The 25,556-nt window shown below is 40.6% G+C and overlaps 1 protein-coding gene across 4 annotated transcripts in view; it reads left to right on the top strand.

Moving 5' to 3' along the window:
- Positions 1 to 25,556, top strand: part of nf1a (neurofibromin 1a) — a 148,157-nt gene that overhangs the window by 51,827 nt on the left and 70,774 nt on the right. For 3 of the 4 annotated variants that reach the window (XM_055011838.1, XM_055011836.1, XM_055011839.1), the window contains exons 20-29: positions 4,423 to 4,806; positions 5,104 to 5,243; positions 5,547 to 5,669; positions 5,915 to 5,998; positions 6,129 to 6,245; positions 7,394 to 7,575; positions 7,688 to 7,899; positions 8,371 to 8,532; positions 8,649 to 8,746; positions 9,789 to 9,924. In XM_055011838.1, coding sequence (XP_054867813.1) covers positions 4,423 to 4,806; positions 5,104 to 5,243; positions 5,547 to 5,669; positions 5,915 to 5,998; positions 6,129 to 6,245; positions 7,394 to 7,575; positions 7,688 to 7,899; positions 8,371 to 8,532; positions 8,649 to 8,746; positions 9,789 to 9,924 — 1,638 coding nt within the window. The remainder of the gene's footprint in view (positions 1 to 4,422; positions 4,807 to 5,103; positions 5,244 to 5,546; positions 5,670 to 5,914; positions 5,999 to 6,128; positions 6,246 to 7,393; positions 7,576 to 7,687; positions 7,900 to 8,370; positions 8,533 to 8,648; positions 8,747 to 9,788; positions 9,925 to 25,556) is intronic. The other variant, XM_055011837.1, reaches the window with a different exon arrangement.

Below are 25,556 nucleotides of genomic sequence, written 5' to 3'. Positions count from 1 at the left end.
TAGGAGACATTCTGTGGTCTCCAAGAGGACCGTGAGTGGTCCTTTATTAGTAAACATCTAATCAGCAGATGTTCCATTTGGATGTGAGTTTTGGGTTAGCTGTCTTCTGAAATGGTTTCTTATCTAATGTACAGCTGTGAGAAAGGGTCTCTGGATTCTCTGTGTTGCTCTGGAATGTTCTGCTCCTCAGTCTGCTACAATAGACACACAAAAATTCAGTCTGTTGGCGTATACAGTGTTGTGTTGCTTTTTGTGCCATTTTCCTGATCCTGTTTTGTTCATCCTCAAACAAAAGCTTTTGGGTGGGCAGTGTTTTGTTGTCTGGGGATAGTGTTCTTCAAGATCTTCTCGGGAAGAAGTGGTTTGATAATGGATGGCTTTGTCTTTCAAAATGAATCCGAAAAGGAAATATCCAACTAAAAATTTCCTTCGGGCCTTCTTTCGTTATCTTTGCGTAAACTGGCAAATGCTTAACCCAGTTCTCTCCTCCTAGACACTTCACAGAACCCGTATGCCTGAACTCCCAGAGCAACCCCTAAGGTGAAAGTGGCAAGAAAAAAATCCCTTTTAATGCGAACAAACCTTGTGCACAACCCAGCACATATGGGGGGACCTATCTGCTGCTGGCTGACTGAGCCGGGTAGAGAGAATGGGGGAGGGGGAGGGCAAGGGAGAGGTATGGAAGAAGAGGGGGATGGAGGACAAGGAAACATATCACACACATTGGCATGCATGGTAAGAGTAACATAGATGATACAAAGTGTAAGCCAACATTGAAGCTGATTCGTAAGTTTACTGTTAAGGTGTAAGGCTCTGGCATTAAATATGCTTCATATAGAGCTGGTAGTAAGATGCAAACAGTTTATAGATGAGCATATCAAGTATGGTAAGGGCGATGTAGAGTTGATTGGTGCAAATGGGCAGCTGGAAGCAGTGGGCTGGAGGAAGGTCAACAGCAGCATCCCACAGAGGACATGATGGAGACTAAGCCCGTTGGTGGGACAGCAACCACAGACCAGAAAGATCCAGCTCTGGGACGAGGGACACTTGGAGAAAGGACACGGAGGGAAGCAGAGTGAATGCAATGCAATAATGGGAAAGTAAATACTTATAGGGGCTTTCGACCAAAGAGGTGCTAGGTTGGTTCAAAGTTGAGAGCCAGTGCTTTTTTGGTTCAAATCTCGTGCCGCCCCAGAACCGGTTTGTGTTTCCATTCGGAAGGAGCAAAGTTGGAGCTGCGTCATTGCGCCACCACAAAACGTGTGTACGTCACTGCGTACGTAGCCATTCAACAGTGTTCACGCCGTACGGAAGCCCACACAACAACAATGGAGGACTTCATTCGAGTGGTGTTCATGGCTTTGCTAGTGTGCCTTGCCATCGTTGAACAGCAAAACTGTTCTGTTCTGTTAGGGGTTACCCATCGGCGTCGCCGTTCCAATGCCCGGCGATCACGTTTGAGAAGAAAGGTAATTATCAAAGACGTTTGGATACTTAACAGTAAACGTGTTAGCGTTAGCTTAGCTACTTAGCTTCGACTATGCTTGCCTTGATTACTTAGCGGTTAAACACGCGCAATAAGTTGATGATCATATCTATGTTTATCTTTTTAGATGTTTTCAGATGTCACCCCGCCCCCTGCCCATGACATGCTCGGCTCTTAACTCTGGCCAATTCTGGCCCAGCAACGAGTTGGTGCCCGAAACAGCCCCAGTTTTTGGAGCCCGGAGCCGCAGCTCCAGTGGTGGAAAGACAAAAAACCGGCGCCAAGTCGGGCACCAGCTCCAACTCCGAACGGGCTCCACCCTGGTCGAAAGCCCCTAATAGATAATTAGAGAAGGGCTCAGTGCATTGAGAGAGGTCTCCCAGCAGCCTAGGCCTATACCAGTGCAACTAAACGCTGCTATAGGCTCTGCTGTTGGACTAAGTCAAACATTATTTTTTTCCTTAGGACACAGGGCTTCTCTCCACTTTACACTGGCTCTGGGGATGGTATGGAGAGCTCAGAAGTATTTATACTTGTAAGAACTACATTTGAGAACAAGAACACCTTTGAACTCCTTCCCTTAGTCGTGCTGTATGACTTTTGGTGGATGATGCTCATTGTAAATATCTTCAGGGTGTCTAGCAATCTCCACACTGTGTTTACCCTTCAGTGGTCTTAGCTATACATATCTACTAAACACATCTGTTACAGTCAGAATGTGCCTATATGTGACTTGGCCATACTTGACCCTCCATTTACCCATTTCAACAAAGTCTACCTGGTGTCAATCTTGAACTGCTTTGGCTGTGATAGATTTTGGTATGGGTTTGTTCCAGAAAGCTGCCTTGTGGCGCTGGTACCATCTTGATCTATCCAAGGTGTCTTTCACACTTGCTCAGCTGATTCCCAAATTTTGTTCCCTAAGGTATATGTTTAATTTTCTTACACCACAGGCCTTTGTTTCATGGATAACCTTATTTATAACTGAAGAGATAGTTGACTTTTTAGGAACTAAATTTTCACTGAATGTAACTGAATGACCATCCTCACTGAGGGCGTAAATGCTGTCTATTCCGCCGTAGTTGAATAAGTGCAGAGTGCTGGGTCCTGGATCTCTCTACTACAGGAACATTAAATTCACACTTCAGTGTCTTGAGTATGATATTGTAGACATTTGTCTGTGTCAGTGTTCTCTGCAAACCAAAATGATGCAGCAGAGGATAAAGATTGTAAAATACCTGCAATGGTATTAAAGACGAAGTCATTCCCTTTTTTTTTTTAAAACTCTAAACGGAGGATAATATGACCTGCAAACCTACTAAATAAAAAGAGGGCATCAAATAAAGTATACAACAGACAGGACCAATGTACTGTTAACTTTCTAAGACCTGGCATCGACATATATGGGCGTTTTATTTTTCAAAGAGCATATTGTTAATAATAATAATAATAATGACAATAATAATAACAATAATAACAATATAAATATAATATAATATAAATATGATAAATATGATAAACATAATAGATAGATATTATCTGTTTATTTTATTTATTGGTTACTCCTTATCCCAAATAACTGGAAGAAATCTAAAATGCAAGCCCAACCAAAGCCCGAGTCTTAGGAGGATAAAGTTCAAATTTCATAGTAAAGCAGGCTGATAGACTCAGTAGGTTCGCACACATTGTTCACCAAGCTTTTATTTTGGCATTATGGACCGAAGTTTCATTTTTATTTAGGTTTAGCTAAGAACTTTAATCTTTCTCAATTACATGAGAATGTATGACCAAGGATTCCACAAACTGAAAGGTGTTAACTGTAGTAACTCAGAGAATTATTTACCTATCAACATGTTTGAAGTCTAGAAGTCTAATCAGGCTAGTCAGTCACATGACTTTACTAGCTTGTCATGAATTAGCTCCTCCATTGCCATCTAGTGGTCAAAAGCAGGTGCTGCAAAAGAACATGGTTCACTCTCTGCATGTAACATTTCTTCATGGTCTCTCTTCAGGAAATAAACTCAGTCACCTCATTACTGCTCCTCTAAGCTATCCTGTACAGGGGTGTGTGAGGGTGTGTGTGCCTCAGTTTCTATCCAGAAAATAAAAATGTAAAAAATGATACATCATGCTTACATTGTCGGCTCCAGTTGTTACATTTTCATCTAACACTGAGCAAACACATGCAGGTCACATGACCACTGTTCTTTTCCTGAATTCTAGCACATTCCACTCATTGATCTAACTACGAAATACACTTCACAGGAATGAATGAATTCATATTCCTCCATACATGAAATTATCAATTTACATATCCAAGCAAATAAACAATATTCCAAATAAAAATTTTGTATAACAAATAATTCTCAAGTTGGCTCTTACAATCACAGTTAAGGAGAATGAGTGTTACGTGGGACGTATCCTTGATGAATGGATATGACGAACATGCCATCCACTATACCTATTTTTGATGAGCAGCAGAAAAACTGAAAAAAAAATTATCCATTTCCCAGAAATGCAGTCCTATTTATGTATTATCACATTATGGGCTGCAGTTATTACATTTTCAAATGATTTTTTTAATATTAGGCCATTAACTTAAGTTACTACATTATTGACAGAAAGTTATTACATTACTGGCTCAAAAACTTTATTACATTATTGGTGAGTTCTTACATTATTGATTTTATTACATTTAAAATGGCCAAAATTGTTACGTTATTGGGAAGTATTGCGTTCTTGGTTGCTGCAGAACCCAAACAGAGCTTTGTTAACATTGATTGTTTCTGAGTATTATTTAATAATGGTCCTGTGTTAAACTTGAGGATTAAAAGTGTGCATTGCGAGCAGATAAACAGGTGAATGCACACATGTAGATATTTAGTCTCCCTGGTGTTGTGTCACTCTCACTCAGTGTCTCTGTGTCTCCCCCACAGCAGGAGTGGATTAACATGACAGGCTTCTTGTGTGCTCTGGGCGGTGTGTGCCTTCAGCAGCGCAGTACCCCCGGCCCAGCCACCTACAGTCCACCTATGGGCCCAATGAGCGAGCGCAAACACTCCATGATCTCCATGGGACCATGTGAGGTGTCTAATCCTGCGGCTTCCTCCTGCTCTTCGTCAGCCTCAAATGAGACGCCTGTCAGCCGCTTTCTTGATCGGCTGCTGTCCTTGCTGGTGTGTGGCCATGACAGGGTTGGTCTCCATGTTCGCACCAATGTTAAAGACCTCCTCGGGCTGGAGCTTAGCCCCGTCCTCTACCCCATGCTCTTCAACAAGCTGAGAAACAGCATCGGCAAGTTCTTTGATACTCAGGGACCGGTGAGTGCAGTTGTTGGAAAATGTTTAAATGTTGTTCATTTTGTTTCTACACTTTTGGAGCTGTTACCGATTAAATTTTAGCATGTCTCTTTCTGGTGGTACTCCAAGTAGTCTAGGGGTTATGAGGTAATCATCATTTAACCATTTTTAAAAATTTGGTTCATTTAGCTTTTTTGTCTCATATTTGAAGGAAAGAGGGTTAATAGTCTTGCTGAATTTTTGAAATATTTCTTTACTTTGCCAATTGCTTTGGCAGATGTGTATTTCACCCCGCTCAAGTGCTTCCTCTGTTCACAGGTTCCCATCAACGAGACTAACACCCAGTTTGTGGAGCAGACAATAGCCATCATGAAGAACCTGTTAGATAATCACACAGAGGGCAGCTCTGAACACCTGGGACAGGCCAGCATTGAGACCATGATGCTCAACCTAGTCAGGTAATACCAGGAAGCAAAGCACAGTCAGAGTTTGAAATGCTGTTCCATGCAAACCTTCTTCAGTTGCAAGGTGTTTTTATCAAGTCTTTCTGCAACATTTCAATGAGACTCAAATTTTGGCTCTCTTTTTAACTCGGTCATTACATGACCAAACTGTGTCAAATGTAGATCAAGTTATTATTACCAACGTTGTCTAAAAAATAGACCAAAATGCCAGCTTTGACAAGGACAATATGTAAATGCAGACAACTGCCTGAGAAAGAAAGTTGCCTGAGGTGGACTGACCTGTTCTCCATCCCTTAGATATGTGCGCATCCTGGGTAATGTGGTCCATGCTATACAGATCAAAACTAAGCTGTGCCAGCTTGTGGAAGTGATGATGGAGCGACGTGATGATCTTTCCTTCTGCCAGGAGATGAAGTTCAGGTCAGTGACACCATTGATGTGTTATGTGAACTCATCACTCTTGTTGTTGGCAGCTGAATGTCACCACTACCTCATTTCATAACTGTTTCCTGCACCCCTAACTTCCATTTCAGTGTATATATGCTGAATCTTATAAACACAATAATTTAACAAATTTAAAGTGTCATAAAGTAATGACAAGTCTTATTCTCTGTGTTTTCCTGTAATTATTTTTCAAAGGAAGGTTTGACTCTTTCTGTTTCTAGGAATAAGATGGTGGAGTACCTGACAGACTGGGTGATGGGAACGTCCAACCAAGCTGCTGATGATGACATAAAGTGTCTCACAAGGTGCAGTTATGTTTCATCTGCTCAACCCATAAGGAATTTAGTGTGCTCCCTTCTCACTATTCTTGTGTGTGTGTGTGTGTGTGTGTGTGTGTGTGTATGTTTGTATGTATATGGGGATGTGGATGTGCAGGGACCTGGACCAGGCCAGTATGGAGGCTGTCGTATCTCTGTTAGCTGGTCTTCCTCTGCAGCCAGAGGAAGGAGATGGAGTTGAACTGATGGAGGCTAAATCTCAGCTCTTCCTCAAGTAAGACACACCTACAGTCAATTTTCTTTGCAGTGTTGACACTACTTGTAGTATGTGATAGTGAATTCATCTTAACAGTCAGACTCGATACTGGCAGATACTAAATGTTCAGTGGTTGGATTGGGACTTCCCTGATGCTAATGGTTACATACAGTACATACGTAAAATCATATCCAGGAAGTTTATACATACAGTATGGTACAAATCTAGTCAACGGTCCACTAGCCACATAAAAATGTATAAAACAAAACTTGTGGGTTTAGATGGTAATGTCATGGGTTTCACTTTGCCAGTTGTTAACATAATGGAAGTGGAGAAGCAGAAAAAGATGTGTAATTCCAGGCAGCTGTTAAACCAAGATAGCAAAAAACTATAAACACCACAAAATATGTCAGCTTTCCAGCTAACTGCAAAAAATGTGTAGAAAACACATTTCCAGTAGACAATAAAATCACAGTGCAGACCTGACAGAGATGTAATGGAGCAATAATCTACAGCAGCTGTATGTGAGGTGTTAATTTGATTTAGAGAAACCCACCCTTAGACAAAATTAATTACATAATAGGTCATTATCATGTTCCATTTATGAAAGTGTTGAATGTTTGTGTTTCTCAGTTGACAATATCTACAGTAAGGAGCACCATCGTTTGTCTATTAAAGTAAAACATGGGAGTTGTGTAATGAAGAAATGCTTGTTACTTAGGATATTATGTGATCACATAAAAATAAGGTCAGAGTCAGGCAAAATAAGGTGCAGAATGTCTTTTACTGACCCCACATGTTGTGTGTGGATTCTGTCTTTGCTTTTATGTGTCGTTGTGATGGCTTTACATGTAGGACATATGAGCAAAGTTCTTTTTTGTTATGCTGTGAAGGAATACATGGAATGGTGAAGAGGTCATCCAGTCGCATTACTTCAAGGTCATCAGCAGTACATCAAGGTTCAAAGTCATGACCATTTGACACACCCTTAACATAACAAACTTATTCATGCAGTGATGACAGACAGTATTGACATATACAGCTGGATTACTTCTATGTATCAAAGTAAATGTGACTCATCATGACTGGGAGTTTCTCTCTCTAAAAAGGGTAAATTCAGGCAGTAGTTTTGTAGTAAATGTGCTGTTGTTTGTGATGGTGTTCAGGTACTTCACTCTGTTCATGAACCTGCTGAATGACTGCAGTGAGGTTGAGGATGAGGGACAGGCAGTGGGGGGACGAAAGAGAGGAATGTCCCGACGCTTGGCATCCCTCCGCCACTGCACTGTCCTTGCTATGTCCAACCTGCTCAACGCTAACGTAGACAGTGGCCTCATGCACTCCATTGGTGAGTCAACTATCACTTGTAGCATTTAAAAACATTTGGGAAAAAATTTGCTGATCATGAGGAGGACCTCAGAGTTGTCCATTGAAACCACTGTTTATTTCTTCCTGTTCAGGGCTGGGTTATCACAAGGACCTTCAGACACGAGCCACTTTCATGGAAGTGCTGACCAAGATCCTGCAGCAGGGAACAGAATTTGACACGCTGGCAGAGACAGTGCTGGCTGATCGTTTTGAGAGGCTGGTGGAGCTGGTCACCATGATGGGAGACCAGGGAGAGCTGCCCATTGCCATGGCACTGGCTAATGTTGTTCCTGGGTCCCAGTGGGTGAGTAGCTCTTTTTTTTTAGGACGTGTTTCAAATGTAATTTTTTTTAATTATCTTATTATCCCTTATTAATCCCACGAGGGGAAATTCTGATTTTCGTATCTCTCCCCAATTGGGGGAGTCAGAGCGAAGGGTCAGCCGCGGTACAGCACCCCTGGAGCAGGAAGGGTTAAAGGCCTTGCTCAAGGGCCCAACAGTGGCCACATCGGGGCTTGAACCTCTGACCTTCTGATCAGTAGTCCAGAGACTTAACCGTTGCGCCACCATTGATAGAAGTTGTAGTATTGTAATATCACTGCTCAGACTTGCAGTGTTTTATTTTGTAGAAGTTTTTCTTCAACACCAAGCAATTGTATCTTGCACACAGTGCATGCATATGGCATAAAAAAGTGAATAAAATATTACTGACATAACACATCTCCCTAAAAGCTTTTTCTGCCAGTGATATATATGTGTCTCTTCAATTTCTAGGACGAGCTAGCCCGAGTCCTGGTGACACTTTTTGACTCCCGCCACCTGCTCTACCAGCTGCTGTGGAACATGTTTTCTAAAGAGGTGGAACTGGCAGACTCCATGCAAACCCTATTTAGAGGAAACAGCCTGGCTAGCAAGATAATGACCTTCTGTTTCAAGGTAGGAGTACAATTTGTGTTTTGAATTATTTTGAAATGCCTATTGCTGAAAATATCTGCCTTATATGAAATGTTTAATGTATATTATTGACTGTATCATATGATGTCTCTTGTAAGGTGTATGGGGCAGCATACCTACAGAAACTACTGGAGCCTTTATTGAGAGGGGTCATCACAACCCCTGAACATATCAGCTTTGAGGTAGACCCTACCAGGTAAGTGCTTGCTTATCTGCTTGACACCATGTAGTGTTCACAGTGTCATATTAATAGTTAATGCAAAAATAACTTATTCTAAACTGTTGTAACTCATCTATACTTAATCAGAAATTGCAGCTGGTCCTTAAAGCCAGATACTGAATGCCCAGATAAATGGTTAAAGTCTTGCTGTATTGTAAAAAATCTGTTCAGGCTTCACTTAGACGGTACAATTCATTTTAAAATTACAATAATTTGTTGAAGCAGTTTCACATAAACAGTATTGATCCAAAACTATTTAGAAGACCCATGAATTAAAGAGGAGCTCCTTTTCCTTACTAATACTGCAAGGTGTTTTGACAAGCTCTATAAAAAGCTAGTAAGTAGGCCTTTGATTTCAGATGGATTACACAATGAAAATCAATTTTGGGATGTTGATTTACAAGATCATTCACTTCTTGACACTTCCCTGTTTATGCCACTTAAAAAAGGAAAAAAAAACATCAGTACAAAATATACAAAGCTTTCTCAACACTTCTGATTTTGTAAGGAAGTGTGGTGTTTTTAGGTTTAGTTTAGTGATTCAGAAAACCAGTATTTGAACATATGTTAGCAGACCTCCACAGATAGTTCTTACTTTAAGTATTTATTACATAACCTCTTTTAGATTTATATAAATAATATGATCTATCCATTGTAGAAATATATTTAAAGCTTCAGTACATTGAAACATATGAGATCTAGGACACATTGCATGATGGGTAGTCCTAATCATGACAATATTTATCATGTCGTCACATTTGTGTGAATTACATGATGTGTGCATGACACTTTTGGATCGTCACCATTGGCTCAGTTCCTACTTGATAGAGGGATTGTGGGTACACATGGTACCCTGTAGTCCTTATTTTCCATCATTGTGGAGCTGGATGAACTAAGACAGCTGCATATGTCCCCATGAATCAACTCCTGTGCTGCTCTGATAATATGCTACGCATGAATTCTATGTGGACAGACCTTAAGTCCTCTGACTCACCAAACTATTCGTATGTCTCATTAGGCTGGAACAAGGTGAGAACTTAGAGGAGAACCAGAGGAACCTACTGCAGATAACCGAGCGCTTCTTCCAGGCCATCATCGGTTCATCTAGCGAGTTCCCCCCACAGCTCCGCAGTGTCTGCCACTGTCTCTACCAGGTAGAACCTCCTCTAACGTACTCTGGCATTACCCCCAGCTGCTCACCCAGTCTCTCTGCGCTTTCCTGTGTATGCGCAGTGCCACTTTTCAAGCTCCTGCCTCTCCATTCGAGGCAATGTGATGCTGCTTGACTCACTGCTGTCTACATCACACACATTAGTACATAATTGTGCATACTGCAAGTCATACGAGGTCATCTGGGCAGGCTAGTGTGGGCCAGTGCAATGTAATGAAAAGACAGGCAAAAGTAGAGGGTTAATAATTGAGGATGCTTTATCCCCCAGTAAGCAAGATGACAATAAGTCACTCATGTGATTTCTTCCATCAAAACAAAATCCATGATCCAACTTAACACACCGAACAGGAGGATAAGTTTTTTTTAAAACTTAGAATAATTCCAAAAAGTTCTGTCATTCTGGGATATACAGTGTGTGCAAATGCGGGCATGTGGCAGCCAGTCCTGTATGGGAATATATCACCCTTCTACATGTGCCCTTGTGATTCCATGCACTCCTCTCCACCTCAACACATAAATGAGGACCAAAAGGCATCATGGTCGGACAGGGAATCTGTTTTTCCATGGCACTGTCCTGACTTGTGAATGAAAGAGCAGTTCCAAGGCTGGAGAATTAAGAGCCACTTAGTTACTTGCTGTTTGCCTCTTTGGTTTTAGCCAGCCACTTTAACAAGGGCTGTTCTGTCTCTAGAGTGAACATCTGTCCAAGCAGGTAGTATATGATTGTTTCAAGGGCCCATTTTTTGTTTGACACCCTTTCTCTGCTGTGACATATTTCCTCTCTCTTGGCAGTGACTTCAAACTCAAATAGAAAAAAAAATTATGTTCCTTGTCTTCATTGATAAGGGATAACACAGCTTCCAGAACCACATTTTATCTGAAAAAAACTTCCTAGTGAAGCCAGAGGCAGTAAAGATTGGTTTTACATGCAAGATCATCTTAAGGTTGCCAAGTGCGTCATCTGCAACTGGTGTCATTTTTTAGTTGTCAGTTCTGAGAGAGGAAGCTACCATACTAAAGTTAGGATGTTTCGCCACTTGCCAGGACTCAGAACCTCACCTGGCTCTTTGTAAGTGGTTTTTGGCAAGTCCTGAATGGCACAGAGGTTTGGTTTTCCCAATCTGAGCCCTGACTCACATCATCACCTACACTACCAGTTGAAAGTTTGGACACACCTTCTCATTTAATAATTTTTCTTTATTTTCATGACTATTTACATTGTTGAATCTCACTGAAGGCATCAAAAGTACGAATGGACACATCGAATAATGTAGTAAACAAAAAAGTGTGAAATAAGTCAAAACATATTTTATATTTTAGATTCTTCAAAATAGCCACCCTTTGCTTTCATTACTGCTTTGCACACTCTTGGCATTTTCTCGATGAGCTTCATGAGGTAGTCACCTGAAATGGTTTCCTGCAGTCTTGAAGGAGTTCCCAGAGATGTTGAGCACTTGTTGGCCCTTTTGCCTTCACTCTGCGGTCCATCTCATCTAATACCGTCTGGATTGGGTTTAGGTCAGGTGACTGTGGAGGTCAGGTCATCTGACGCAGCACTTTATCACTCTCCTTCTTGGTCACATAGTCCTTACACAGCCTGGAGGTGTGTTTGGGGTCAATGTCCTGTTGAAAAATAAATGATGGTCCAACTAAACACAAACCGGATGGGATGGCATGTCATTGCAGGATACTATGGTGGCCATGCTGATTCAGTGTCCCTTCAATTTTGAATAAATCCCCAACAGTGTCACCAGCAAAACAGTCCCACACCATCACAACCCCTCTCCTCCTCCATGCCTCATGGTGGGAACCTTGCATATAGAGAACATCTGTTCACCTTTTCTGTGTCACAGAAAAGCACGGTGGGTGGAACCAAAGATCTCCAATTTGGACTCACCCATTCCTTGTATTTCTTTGCCCAAACAAATCTCTTCTGCTAGTTTCTTTTGCTTAGTAGTGGTTTCTTAGCAGCTATTTGACCATAAAGGCCTGATTGGTCAGTCTCCTCTGAACAGTTGATGTAGAGATGTGTCTGCTACTAGAACTCTGTGTGGCATTTATCTGGCCTCTAATGAGCTGCTGTTAACTTGCCATTTCTGAGACTGGTGACTTGGATGAACTTATCCTCAGCAGCAGAGGTGGCTCTTGGTCTTCCCATCCTGGGGTGCTCCTCATGTCAGCCAGTTTGGTTGTAGCACTTGATGGTTTTTGCAACTGCACTTGGGGATACATTCAAAGTTTTTGCAATTTTCCGGACTGACTGACCTTCAGTTCTTAAAGTAATGATGGACTGTCATTTCTCTTTACTTAGCTGATTGGTTCTTGCCATAATATGGATTCTAACAGTTGTTAAATAGGGTTGTCCACTGTGTAGCAACCTGACTTCTGCACAGCACAACTGATGATCCCAACCCCAATAAGAAGGCAAGAAATTCCACAAATTAACCTTGACAAGGCACACCAGTGAAGTGAAAACCATTTCAGGTGTCTTCCTCATGAAGCTCATTGAGAGAATGCCACGGGCTTGCAAAGCTGTCATCAAAACAAGGAGTGGATACTTTGAGGAATCTAAAATATAAAACACATTTAAAGTTATTTCAGAATTGTTTGTTTGCTACATAATTCCGTATATCTTGCTTCATAGTTTTGATATATTCAGTGAGAATCTACAATGTAGAAAGTAGTAAAAATAAAGAAAAACCATAGAATGAGAAGGTGTGTCCAAACTTTTGACTGGTAGTGTATATAGGCAGGTGCATTTTCTTTATGAAGTTTAAGTACCTGATCTTAAGTGCTGGGAGGTGACAGGAACACCAACCAACTCAAAGACCATCACCTGTTCCTTCCAATGCCTCAAATAGTGCCAAGATCTCTTCTTCAGATCAAAGGTGGCTGTGAATCAGCCATTGCCAAGGCTTTCATTTAGCTCATCAACTTGAGGCATGGGATATGCATCAACTTAATACACACTTCATTAACTTTTCTGAAATCATTACAGAATTGTGTTGTGCTTGTCCGATGGGATGATGGGGTTTCAACAGACATTGTCTGACTTTTTGATTATATCCTGCAACATCTTTATCTGACTTACCCCAAATAGTTTTTGCAGGCCTTCAGTACCAAATACAGTTTTTGTTCACTGTTTTTCCTGGCTTTGTGTCCATTTTAATTGCCTCAAGCTGGTAGCATCCTGAGAGAGATGAGGAGACATCTTGATTACCATTCACTAGCTCCTTTGCTTGCTCCAGTTGGCAAGGGGTGAGGTGTGGGCCAAGCAGCATTTGGTCCTGGTCATATTGTATTGGTTGTCTATTGGGAAGACAATTCAACAGTGCCTCTCAATCATGCTATTTCTTTACTAGGCTAATGCAATCATTTATTAGCTGCTTTCTGTGCTTTCTCCATGTGCTCCTGCACAGTGGGGGACCATAGCTGTCATCCTCTCTTGCATCGCCCCCTCATGTTGAGTCATGGTAAAATACGGGAAGGGTTTCTCTTCCCAAGTCTTTTTTGCCATGTCTAAAAGACCCCTGGGTATGTCGGAAAGCAACAAGTCAAAGAGTGAGAAACCAGTGGAAGACGGGTATTTTTTAAAAAAATTTTTAGTTTATTTATTTATTTTTACAATAGACAGAAAGTAGGAGAGAAAATGGTCCTTGATATTTCTTTATGCCATGAAATTCATATATATATATATATATATATATATATATATATACACACACACACACAAGTAATGTTAATGCACCAAGGTGGGCGGGCCAACTCCTCCAGCCCCCACACTTGATTGAGAATCATCATTGTTGCCAAGTTAGTGACTTTTCACTTTATACCCCTTAAACAACTTTTTTTTTTTGAAAGGAAACAAAAAAGAACACTTAGCCACAGATCTACTGACTTTTTGGACAAACCTTAACTACTTTTCATAGAAGAGAGTCACCACTACTGCCCTACGAGTGTGAGGTCTTGCTTTCCCACCACAGATGCACCTCCTTCTGCATTTACTCTGTTCAGTGAGGTGCAACACAAATGACTACATGGCAGCCATTGAGTGTGCGAGATCAAAACTGTCTTTGAACGTTAGCCCCAAGTAACTTAGAAATTGCAAAAGTGAGTTGAGTTTCGAATTACTCTTGTACCCATTGTTGGATTATGTTCATTTTGTCGATTGTTATTATAGGTTAGCGTTACTTTTGAACCGACAATTCAGTAAGAAAAGATGTTTTACCTTGCCGACATGTTTCGACGGCATCAGCTGTCCTCATCAGAGCGTCATCTGACGTGTGATGACGTGTCCTTTTTATCATGTGGCAGTTCTGTCAGAATCTGTCAGACCGGCCATGCCCCCCTGGGTCCGGTGGTCTCTGGAGGATGGAATCCCAGGTATGCGAGAGGATGTAAGCCCCTTTGTCCCGGTTCATGGAGCAGCTCGCCCGCTTCCTGATCTCGATGGCTTCCTTAATCCATCATTTGTGTTTATTGATCTCCAATGTTAAAATCCTCCCCCTGTCCCAGTCCATAATGTGGTTATGTCTTTTGCAATGATCTCTGATGGCTGATTTTTTGTTTTCTTGATCGGCTTTTTCTTTTTGTGATCTTGTGAGTCGTCCAGTTGTTTCCTTTTCACATTCTGTCTGGTGTTCCCTTCTTCTCGTGTTGAATGATCTGCCTGTTTCTCCAATGTATGTTTTAATCATCTGATACCCACAGCCAATGTTACCCCTCAGATATATGGAACACCCAAAATACATAAAAAAGACACACCACCTGCGCTCCATAGTAGACAGCATCAGATCAGTCACCTACAACCTCTCAAAAGCTTTGGTAGAAATCATCAAACCCCTCCTTGGCACATCACAACATCACTGCAAGAACTCAAAACAACTGGCACAAGAACTCAACAATATTACAATACAAAAAGACGAGATATTCATATCACATGATGTAGTTTCATTTTTCACAAAAACCCCCATTGACGTCACATTACACATCGTACAGGAACGACTCATAAAGGACAGGACACTGAAAAAACGCACAAACCTCACAGTAGATGACATTATCACATTACTACGGTTCGTTGCCACATCCACCTATTTTCAGTTTAAAGGAATAATTTACAGTCAAAAACAAGGTTTCGCAATGGGAGATCCACTATCTGCAATAATGAGCAACTTTTTCAGGGAGGACCTGGAAACTAAAGCCATCCACACATCACCCACACACTGCAGACCCACACTCTGGAAACGATACGTTGATGACATCCTGGAAATAATAAAATCTGGACACACACAAGAACTCACTGATTGTCTGAACAACATGGACGACGCGGGAAACATACAATTCAAACATGAAGAGGAAATAAACTGGACCATTTCATTTTTGGACATGAACATACACCACAAAGAAGACGGCAGCATTAAGATCACAGTTTACAGGAAACCTACACACACGGACCAGTATCTCCTCTGGACATCAGAACACCCCACAGCACACAAACTATCAGTAGTCAGAACACTATACGAATGGACCAGTATCATAACTGACGATAAAGACAGACAGGAGGAGGAAAAACATCAAGAACGCACTCACACACTGTCAATGTCCTATATGGGCCATAAACAAAGGAAAACAAAAGGCTAATAAAGGGAAAAATACAAAAGGAAACAAAAACAAAACGCACACAAAAATGGGACAATAAAAATAAAGACATAATCACCATTCCATATATCCATGGGATAACAGAACCCATACAACGCATAATGAAGAAGCACAGCATCAACACAGCAGTAAAACCATGTACAAAACTCCGGCAGATGTTAGTCCATCCAAAAGACAAAATAGAACCGGACAATAAATGCAATATCATTTATGAAATTCTGTACAAGTCGTGCGAAAAAACATACATTGGAGAAACAGGCAGATCATTCAACACGAGAAGAAGGGAACACCAGACAGAATGCGAAAAGGAAACAACTGGACGACTCACAAGATCACAAAAAGAAAAAGCCGATCAAGAAAACAAAAAATCAGCCATCACAGATCACTGCAAAAGAAATAATCATATCATGGACTGGGACGGGGAGGATTTTAACATCGGAGACCAATAAACACAAACGATGGATTAAGGAAGCCATCGAGATCAGGAAGTGGGCGAGCTGCTCCATGAACCGGGACGAGGGGGCCTACACCCTCTCGCATACCTGGTATTCCATCCTCCAGAGACCACTGGATGGCGGGGGGCGTGGCCGGTCTGACAGATTCTGACTGATCTGTGAGATCTGCCACATGATAAAAAGAACACGTCATCACACGTCAGATGACGCTCTGATGAAGACGGCAGATGCCGTCGAAACATGTCGGCAAGGTAAAACATCTTTTCTTACTGAATTGTCGGTTCAAAAGTAACGCTATCCTTGTACCCGTTGGTTTTCTATGATGGAAGGATTGAATTATGTTTCTTCGTCACAAAATACAATCATACATTTTGGATCTTTCACAGATTTATTATAGGATACTGGAAATGCTGCTGGGTGAAAGATATACATACAACAACACTAATATTTGATTAAATGTTCCTTCGCCATTTTCACCTCAACCTAGCTGTCTACAAGCTTCTGGCAAGCCTCTGGTTGTATCTTTGGCCACTCCTCTTGACAGAATTGGTGCAGTTCAACTAAATTAGCTGACACAAACTTGTTACTTCAGCACAGTCCACAGAATCTCAATGAGATTTAAGTCAGGACTTTGAGGAGACCCATTTAAAATCTCAACTGTAGCCTGATTTAGCCATTTCTTTGCCACTTTTGGTGTGTGTTTGGGGTCAATGTCTTCTTGGAACCCTGAACTACATCTAAGATCCAACCTTCTGGCTGATGATTTTAGAAGAATGTGGAGGTAATCCACCTTCATTATTTCATTTACTTTGTGTAACACACCAGTTCCAATGGCACCAAAACAGTCCCATCAAGCTTGACAGTAGATTTGGTATTCTTGCGGTTCACCTTCTCACCTCTAAACATATTTGTGTTCGTTGTGGCCAAATAGGCCAATTTATGTTTCATGCTGCTTCTGTTGCAAGGGCTTCCTTCTTGCATGGCAGCTTCTCAGCTCATGGTGATGTAAAAAGTGTATGACTGTGGACAATTACACCAGTGTTGCAGCATCTTCTAATTCATTGCAGACCTGCTGTTTCGTGATTCTGGCTGACTCTGACCATCCTAACAAATTGTCTCTCAGAAGGAAGTGATGGTTTGAGTTTTTTTCTCTGATAGTGGCAGTGACACAACTGTACCATGCACTTTATACTTAGAAACAAATGTTACCACAGTTAATTTTGGGATCTGAAGCATCTTTGAAAAGGACCCAAGTGACTTTTCTTACTTGTTTCAGTGATTTGCTTTTTGAGATCTGTGCTGTGCTTTTAAGACTTTCCCATTGTAGCTTTTGTTGCAGAGTCTTAGTGTATCACATAAACAGTTTTTAAAATAGGCTCAGAGAAGTCAACAGCTGTAGTCATTTGTAATCACCCATGAGAGGTTAAGAGGCCATGCACCAAAAATATTTTCATCACCAGTTTGACCCAGCAGATTTTGTCATATTTCTACAAGACTGATAATATATCTATAAAATAACCAAAATGCACAATTGTTTTTTGTGACAAATACGCACATTTTTCAATGATTCCATTATTGTAAATTAATAGTTAAAAGATTGATTTGACATTCAAGACAGCCATGATATGCATGGTATTTACAACTTTATGTAAATGAGAACAGTTTTGTTGGAATTATGGCTGTATTAAATGCAGCCGTATGTATGAGCAGAACGACACCAACAGTGACAAGAGAACACAGCATCCTACATCTAAACCTTACTCATTTCCAAATATATGCATATCAAGAGCCAACATTCACATCATCTCTGGCTTCAGGGATTACAGTGGCTTTAGTGGCTTTGCTTAAATTAATATGGCTTCGGACCACCATGGGTCTCCACCACACTATTGCACAATTCTGTGTCTCTCTCTAGTATCTCTGGCCTGGGGATGTACACAAAAGCACACAATTCCTTCGTGACCTTAGACATTAAGAACATACGTCTTTTGGAAATCTTACCCAGCTAGTTCAGTTGTTTCTTTTTAGCATTTGATTTTCTTAAAGGGATGGCTTCTGGACAAAGCATGTCATAGTTTACTATGACCAAGATCTAGGGATTGACAGTTTTGGGGTTTTTTTTTTGTTTTGTTTTTGAAGTTGGGATAGGACAATAAATATTATATATTAACAGCATGTGATCGTAGGGAACCTGTCATTTATAGATAATCTTCATTATTTATTAATTTTTTTCAAGTTGATGAATCGCGTTTTAGTTAAATAGCAATATTTGCCGACGACTGAATGAATGAATAGACATATATGTGAACTTACGCAACAAAAGTGGTTGTTTCATTTCTGTTTATCTGCATTTTTCATCTGTCTACTACATTCACAGATTACTGCAAACTCAAAGTGCAATAATGGCGATTATATTCAACATTTTAAGACTTTTTTCAAAGTCTTGAAAAGTGGCCTATTGTGGGATGGCTATACCGTTTGCTGGTACCAGGACTGTCGTAGCTAATGTTTGCTCTGGTGCTAACAGCAACATGTTTTGCATTTAGGTGATACCGTGGGTTTGAAGTGCTGCAGTGACAAGAAGACTTGTTGCACACTTTGCACACAACCATGCCTTTATGCAAACTGCCATCGGGAAGTTTTTGTAAAAGAATACCTTCCGCCCAACAAGCTCAATGCGGTTTATTTTAATATATAATGTTGAGTGTGTTTTAAGATTTAATAGCCCTTTATGCACACCTCAAATAATTTTCCCTGTATTTGAGTTATATGCTTGTTTAAACATCTCTATCAAATGTGTCCTTGGCTGTATTATATTTTTCACCTTCATATTAATTAGGTCTGATCAAGTTAATGCGTTATTAATGCCTTAAGTCTGTTGCTCACAGCCTCTGAATACACATACAGACAAACCATGGGTCACAAGAGGGCTGGAGGTTGATCAGTACTTGGGCTTTGCGTCATCACGTCTCACTCAAACTATCAATGGAGGGAGGCTTCAGCAGACTGGTTGGATGCAGCAAGTGGCAGAAACAGAGATAAACTAAAACATGACAAGCTAACAAATGCCACAGTGAAGTATTTAGCTATAGACTGCATTCTGATTTTTATTGTGGAAGATGTCGGTCTGAGGAACATCCTTAGGATTGCGACGAATGACGACACGTACTAGCCTCAACCTGCATCACTGAAAGGGTTTTTTTTTTGTGCGACTATATAAACCAGGACTATAGTCCCCGACGCAGCGTTAATGGCTTCGAGTCTGTCCCACAGCCATTTGCTCTTCTCCCCCCATTTCCTGCTACTCTCCACTGTCCTATATATTAAAGCCTGAAAAGGCAAAAAAAAAAGAAGTACAAATATGAAGTCGTCTGCACAGTCAGTCCCAGCTGTGTACTTTTTTCGACTGCTTCACCTCACTGCGTCTATAATCGACTGGGCCGATAATTGGTCTGTCCCTACCACAAAGTACTGGTGTTACTGCACACTCTTGGGGAGAGAACCCACACCATGTATTGCCATCCCTTTTATGCAAAATTTCTATGATAGACAAAAAGACAACAGGTTGCTATGAGTTTGTTTTAGTGCTGTGGTCTGGCAATCTTGTTATCTTCAGCTGTAGTTTTTTTTACCTCCTTGTGAGTTCTGGGCCAAAAGAACATCTGCAATACTCTTTTCTAAGTTTTCTCTACAACCAAGTGGGCCCTTAGTAAGATTGTGTTAACTGCAGATCTGTGGAGCAATGACATTGGCAAGAAGGACTGACTCAAAGACTTCTACTTAAATTTTTACTACCTAATACAATTTTAGAAATATTTTCACTGTAATGTTAGGTTAATAAAGGGTTAACCTTGTTTCCACAAAAGTTCCATCTAGGACTTGGACATTTCCTAATGCATTACCATGGGTGAGCTCTGTAAATGAGCTGTTCCGTACTGACTTTAAAGTTGCTGCATTTCTTCATGGCCAACTGCTCCATCTTCTCTTCTCTCTGTTTGTTGTTCTTAGACACCCAATTTCCCTCTTATCAATTAACAGTGGTGAAGAAGAACACGGATTGGGAATATTAACCGAAAATGGATTCATTATATTATTTTGTAGTTTCGGTTTTGTAGTTTCCAATCAGATTTCTTTCAGGCTTCCCTCCACAGCATGGGGAAGGACTGGAAATTAAGGGGGGCTCACCTCAACATTAAATAACCCCTAATTGCTTTTGGATTCACCATGTGTTGTTGGCTATTTACGGTTGTATCCATGGTATCCATAAACAACAGGAACTGGGTCACTTTGAGCAAGGGAGAGGCCTCCAACACAGACTCGTGGAGCAGAGTCCTAGCCCTTTGGAAATTCTAGGTTCTAGGTTTCTACATCAGGCTTATTCAAGATTATTGAACACTTCAACTTGCAGTTTTCACTTTCCTCAGGAGGACATTTACTTGCTGCAGCGATAGCACTGGCAAGAGTCTGGGTTCACAAATTGTCGTTTCTGCATGGGTTTTTTAAAAACTAATTTTGGTGGGATAAAGCAAGGACTGGCTATACTGGGAGCTTTTTTGGAGGAGCCCACTTGGCCAAACTAGGAGCATGTTTCCGGGCAACCTAATACTGCTTTACTGCCTCTACTAATGTTAACTTTATCTGTTAAGATAGATAAGTTCTATTTGCTGTAATAAAAAGGTGGCATTGGTTTTGTGCTGCGCCCTCTGGACCTCAAACAACACTTGCACCTGTTCCTATATTTGGGTTTGGTGTCTGTGTGAAGTCCTTCAAAAAAATTATGAGTCAGGAGTTTAGTATCTTCATTTCCTCATTTGCACTTTGTACCCCAGTACTCTTGTTCTCTACTGTCTGTAATATCATAAGAGGTCATCAGGTTAGTCAGTCATCTTCCATTTTTAAGTTTCGTAGTTGTTAAGGTACTTTAGTGTCTGTGTGTACGTGGTCTCCTTTAGGCAATGACCTCTCTGCCTCTCTGCTTCCTTTGTTCTGCCTTGCCTCAAGTTCACAAATTCTGTTTCAATTAGGCAGCTACACCTGTCTGAGTTGTCGGTTCATTCTGGGAGAATAATGTGCATTGGGAGTCATTTTGTGATGGGGTTAATTCTGTGTGAGAATAAAGCACCCTTCAACGAAAACTGCTTTTGTGATACCACAGCACCTTTCAACTATTTACGTTCTGCTGGACTGATAGATCTGCTGGACTGGTGTACCTTTCTGTTTGATCATTTTCATGTCCCAACGGTTCTGCCTGCTCAATGCTACAACCCAGGCCTTAAATCCTCTGAAGTGCCATTGGAAATTACATGTAGTAGATGATTATAAAACAGGACCTAATTTTTCTAGCTTTTGCCATCATGACAATTAATTGGTTACTGACATCATTGTATTTGATAAGAAGCACTGTTTTCCTGTTGGGCCAAGAGAAGATGAAGTATAAGCAGTGAAAATAGGAATATTTCACATAATTTTTATTTTCCAAAAAGCTTTTCTAGATATAGATTGATCATTTGGTCTTTTATGTTTCAGGAAATACAGATAGCAAACTCTTGAATTTTTTTGTTTTGCTTTTTGAAACAAAGAGTGTCCGAGGGTATGTCAGAGAGCTGAACTATGATTAGTGGGTTATTAAAATATGTTGAGCCTAAAACCAGAGTTTTCTTTTATGCTGCAGAGCTAATCTGGCCAGTAGTGGGTTATGTTCAAAGTTTCAGGTTTAAATTGGCTGTAAGAAGCATCTCCTATTCACCAATTATGGTTACACTGCTGGTACTACAGCTTAGAGAAGACAGATTTGTAAATTAATATTGGTTTTGATTACAGAAAATATTCAGTCAGTGGTATTATTTTACTTTGACTTGGGCAAAAATTAAAGTGATATTCTGCTTTATGGGACTGTATCAGACCTAATTGCACAAAATATGATAAAATGTTTGAAGCTGTGTCAAACTTGCTTCATGGTGAATTGTAGTACTATACTGTCTTCTTAAACAAAGACTGACTTTACCACTCTGTTCTGACAGACATGTCTCTAGACACATTTTGCAAAAAGTAAACAAAAAGCACAACATCTTCAGTAATCAGGATATTAGCTGCTTTTGCAGTGACTGTAGCGGGTCACTAGCGGGCCACTACATGGTCACATGACAGCACTTGAGCTTCTGCGGGACACTGTGTGGTCACATGACAACGCTGTCAGCTTGAGTCCGACAGATGCGTCAGACCAACATGGTGCCTTGGCCGCAAACTTTGTCTTTTATTTCGAAAACCCTTTAGCGAAAACTATTTCTGAAAGCATTTGGGATGAGAATCTGTGCAGTTGCTGTATCTGTTCTTGGCTAGTTTAGACGTTTGACAAAAGTTTTGCGATGCGTCGTACCTCTGCACTCTGCATGGAATTTACAGAAAGTAGAAGTCGAATCTGGTTTATGCAAATGAACTGCGGACCGCACCGGGGAGACGCGCTGGACCGCAGCTCGAAACGCACCGCTATGGAACCAGCATGTAACACAGTGCGTTTCAAATAGACGATGAATGGGATGCGGGAAATGGACGGATCAGGTGTCCACCTGATCCATTTTTCCCGCATGTAAACACGTTGCATCTGAAAACCGCCCACTTGGTGAGTGGTCAGTAGTGGGTCACTATGTGATCACATGACAGCACTTTCAGTCCAACAGATGCATTGAACCAACATGGTGGCTGGGTTGCAAACTTTCTCTTTTCTTATGGAAACAATTCAGGGAAAAGTATTTCTGAAAGCATTTAAGGTGAGAAATAACCAGTGCAGTTGCTGAATCTGTCCTCGTTTTAGTTCAGTAAACGGCTAGTTTAGACGTTTGACAAAAGTTTTGCAATGCATCGGACCTCCGCACACCAAATCGAATTTGTATAAAGTAGAAGTCGAATATACTTTATGCAAATGAGTTGCGGCCTGCTCCAGGAAGACGCACCGCAACAGATCCAGCTGCAATGTGGTGCGTTTCACATAGACAATGAATGGGATGCGGAAAATTGACGGTGGACACGTACCACTAGTCTACAGTCACAGGGTACCACAAGACAGTTTTTTGAAAACAATTAGAAATAATGCTTTAAGATCTGGCCCTTAATGGGCACTAAAAGTAACAGAACAGAGAAGGATGAACAAAACAGAAAAGAACCACAGATATAACTGTCTAGAGACAAACTCTAAGTGATCTCATTCAGTCAATCTCAGAGTAAATAGGAGAGCAACGTAGCACCACGTGACGCTCAAATGTCATAACTCCTATTTCTTTTTTTAAAGTTAATTTTTGGGCCTTTTTGTTTGTATTAGATAGGTTAGTTGAGGCACACAGGAAAGTAGGGAGGAGAATGGGGGGAAGACTGAAATCGAACCCAGGCCACTGCTTCGGGGACTGTAGACCCTGTTGGGTCACCTGCAAAACCAGCTGAGCTATTTGGGCGCCATATCACTCCTATTTCTATTGAAAATATTTAGTTACAGTAATCTTTGTTCGTGAGGAAGCCTAGTAGTGACTGACAGTTTCCCTGCTATCACATGCTGTTAATATATAATACTTACCTTATATGCGTATAAATTCAGCAATAGTAATATTTATTAATGAACAGATGATAGGTTCCCTGCTATCACAAACTGTTAATAAATAACTTTTAATGTGTATCTGTTCCAAATATTGGTCACTGGCCTTTTTCCATTACCATTAATCAATATCGACATTCGCCCAAAAAAGCCCATTGGTCAACCCCTAATTCAAGGTGCTCTCGTGGGGTGGTATTGCATGCTCAGCTTCTACCTACTAAAAACAAAACTTTCTACAGAAACACTAAAAAATAAAAACTGCTTTTTCTGCTACTCTGAGAGACACGTGGACTTAATTCTTACAATTGACATCATAACCACCAAGCATCCAGCACAGGCTCTGAGTTTTGCAGTGAGCATGTTGGGGAAAGTGACTTATGTGTTTGATGTTATTGAGCATCTTACTGAGCAGCACTTATGTAATGAGAGAGTAATGGTAGTAATAAAAAAAACTTATAAATTTAGGCTGAGGTGAGACAAGTTCAGAAGTATAAATCACCCTTAATTTGCAAGTTTTAACACTACGCTGGAATGATCCCGGTCACAAATAAAAACAAAAAATCAATACTGTGATCACACCAAAGCCTTTACATTGTCATGATGTCAGCTAAAAATCTACTCTGTGTCTTTGTGGCATTAAAAAAAAGCAAAAACAAAAGAAACAAAAGAAAATCATCTGCACAGTTCTACTTGGCCTGCATCTGCCATATCATCTGAGCTTTCTCAGGACCTCTAATTCTTCTTCAAAGATTCTTGTTTGCCTTTATTTCTTTCAAAGAGAAAGTAACACTGTGCCAGGAAAAGATGATAGAGAGAAATGGAAAAAGATTGCCGCAAAGGCCCCCAGTCACATGTGAACTGGCAGTCTTGCAAGACATGGTGGTACAGCAGAATATCTGCTTGCTCATTCACTACGTAGACAATTTTAGCAGTGTAGTGCATGTAGAGAACAGTACACCAATGCAGTGAACTGGTTGGCTGTCTGGGTTGGATGTTATCATGGTATTTTCACAGTATGATTTTCAGTGCCACTAAAACGTATTCTGATTTTACTCTGACTGATACAAAGTTGATGTGTTAACTTAATGTAGTGTAAAGCAAAGCACACAAATCAAGAAGTCTGTTCCTCATATTGACTTTTGAAGGAACAGGCAGGTAACCAAGCTGAGAGAGACAGTAACCACCGGTGTGAAACCAGGGCTCTTGGAACACATATCAAAACTATTGATATGGGTTAGCCAGCCAACACAGATGAAGTTTTTCCCTTATTTCCTACAAGAAAGTGGAACATAGTCACGCTGTAAATTCAAACTAAAGCTGGGCAAAGTTGGCATGCTTGTCCTGGCAAAAAACATCAATGATTAAGTCTGTTAGACCAAGACTCAAGTAATGATCCATTTATTTTTGACCAGTTGATAACTGTAGGCTAAAGATTTAACTAAAATAAATTATTTCAATATTTTGCCGAATTTTTGAAGGACAGTTTTTCTAGCTTGGGGAATATTAAAGTAGAGTCTGGTCACTTGGTGCTGTTATCAGCAGTTACCTTTAGTGACAGAGTGGCAATGACAAAAGTTTAAATAAATGGTTTTTGAAATCACTGTAGATGACCACCTTGTACACACATCATTAAAAGCACATGCCTAATAGCAGGTGTATAGCAGGTAGCTTACCCTCATGCCTCCAAACCACTTGTGATTGTGCCTAATCTAGACACCTTCGGTGTTGACATGGACTCAAGGATGAACCAGTTAGATTTTGGAGGTCAAAATCCAAGGTCATTTGAAAACATGATACATTTTTGGTCATAACCCAACAGATTAAAAATTAAATAATTATCCTTTTAACGTACGCTTTCAACAGATTAAATGCACGAACCAAAAGGAAATACATATGACAACATGCATTGTATTTCATTTT

The sequence above is a fragment of the Amphiprion ocellaris genome, chromosome 7 (genome assembly GCF_022539595.1).
Source record: "Amphiprion ocellaris isolate individual 3 ecotype Okinawa chromosome 7, ASM2253959v1, whole genome shotgun sequence".
Lineage (NCBI taxonomy): Eukaryota > Metazoa > Chordata > Actinopteri > Pomacentridae > Amphiprion > Amphiprion ocellaris.
Note: the sequence above shows the minus strand (reverse complement) of the source record. Positions and strands in the feature narration are given on the sequence as shown.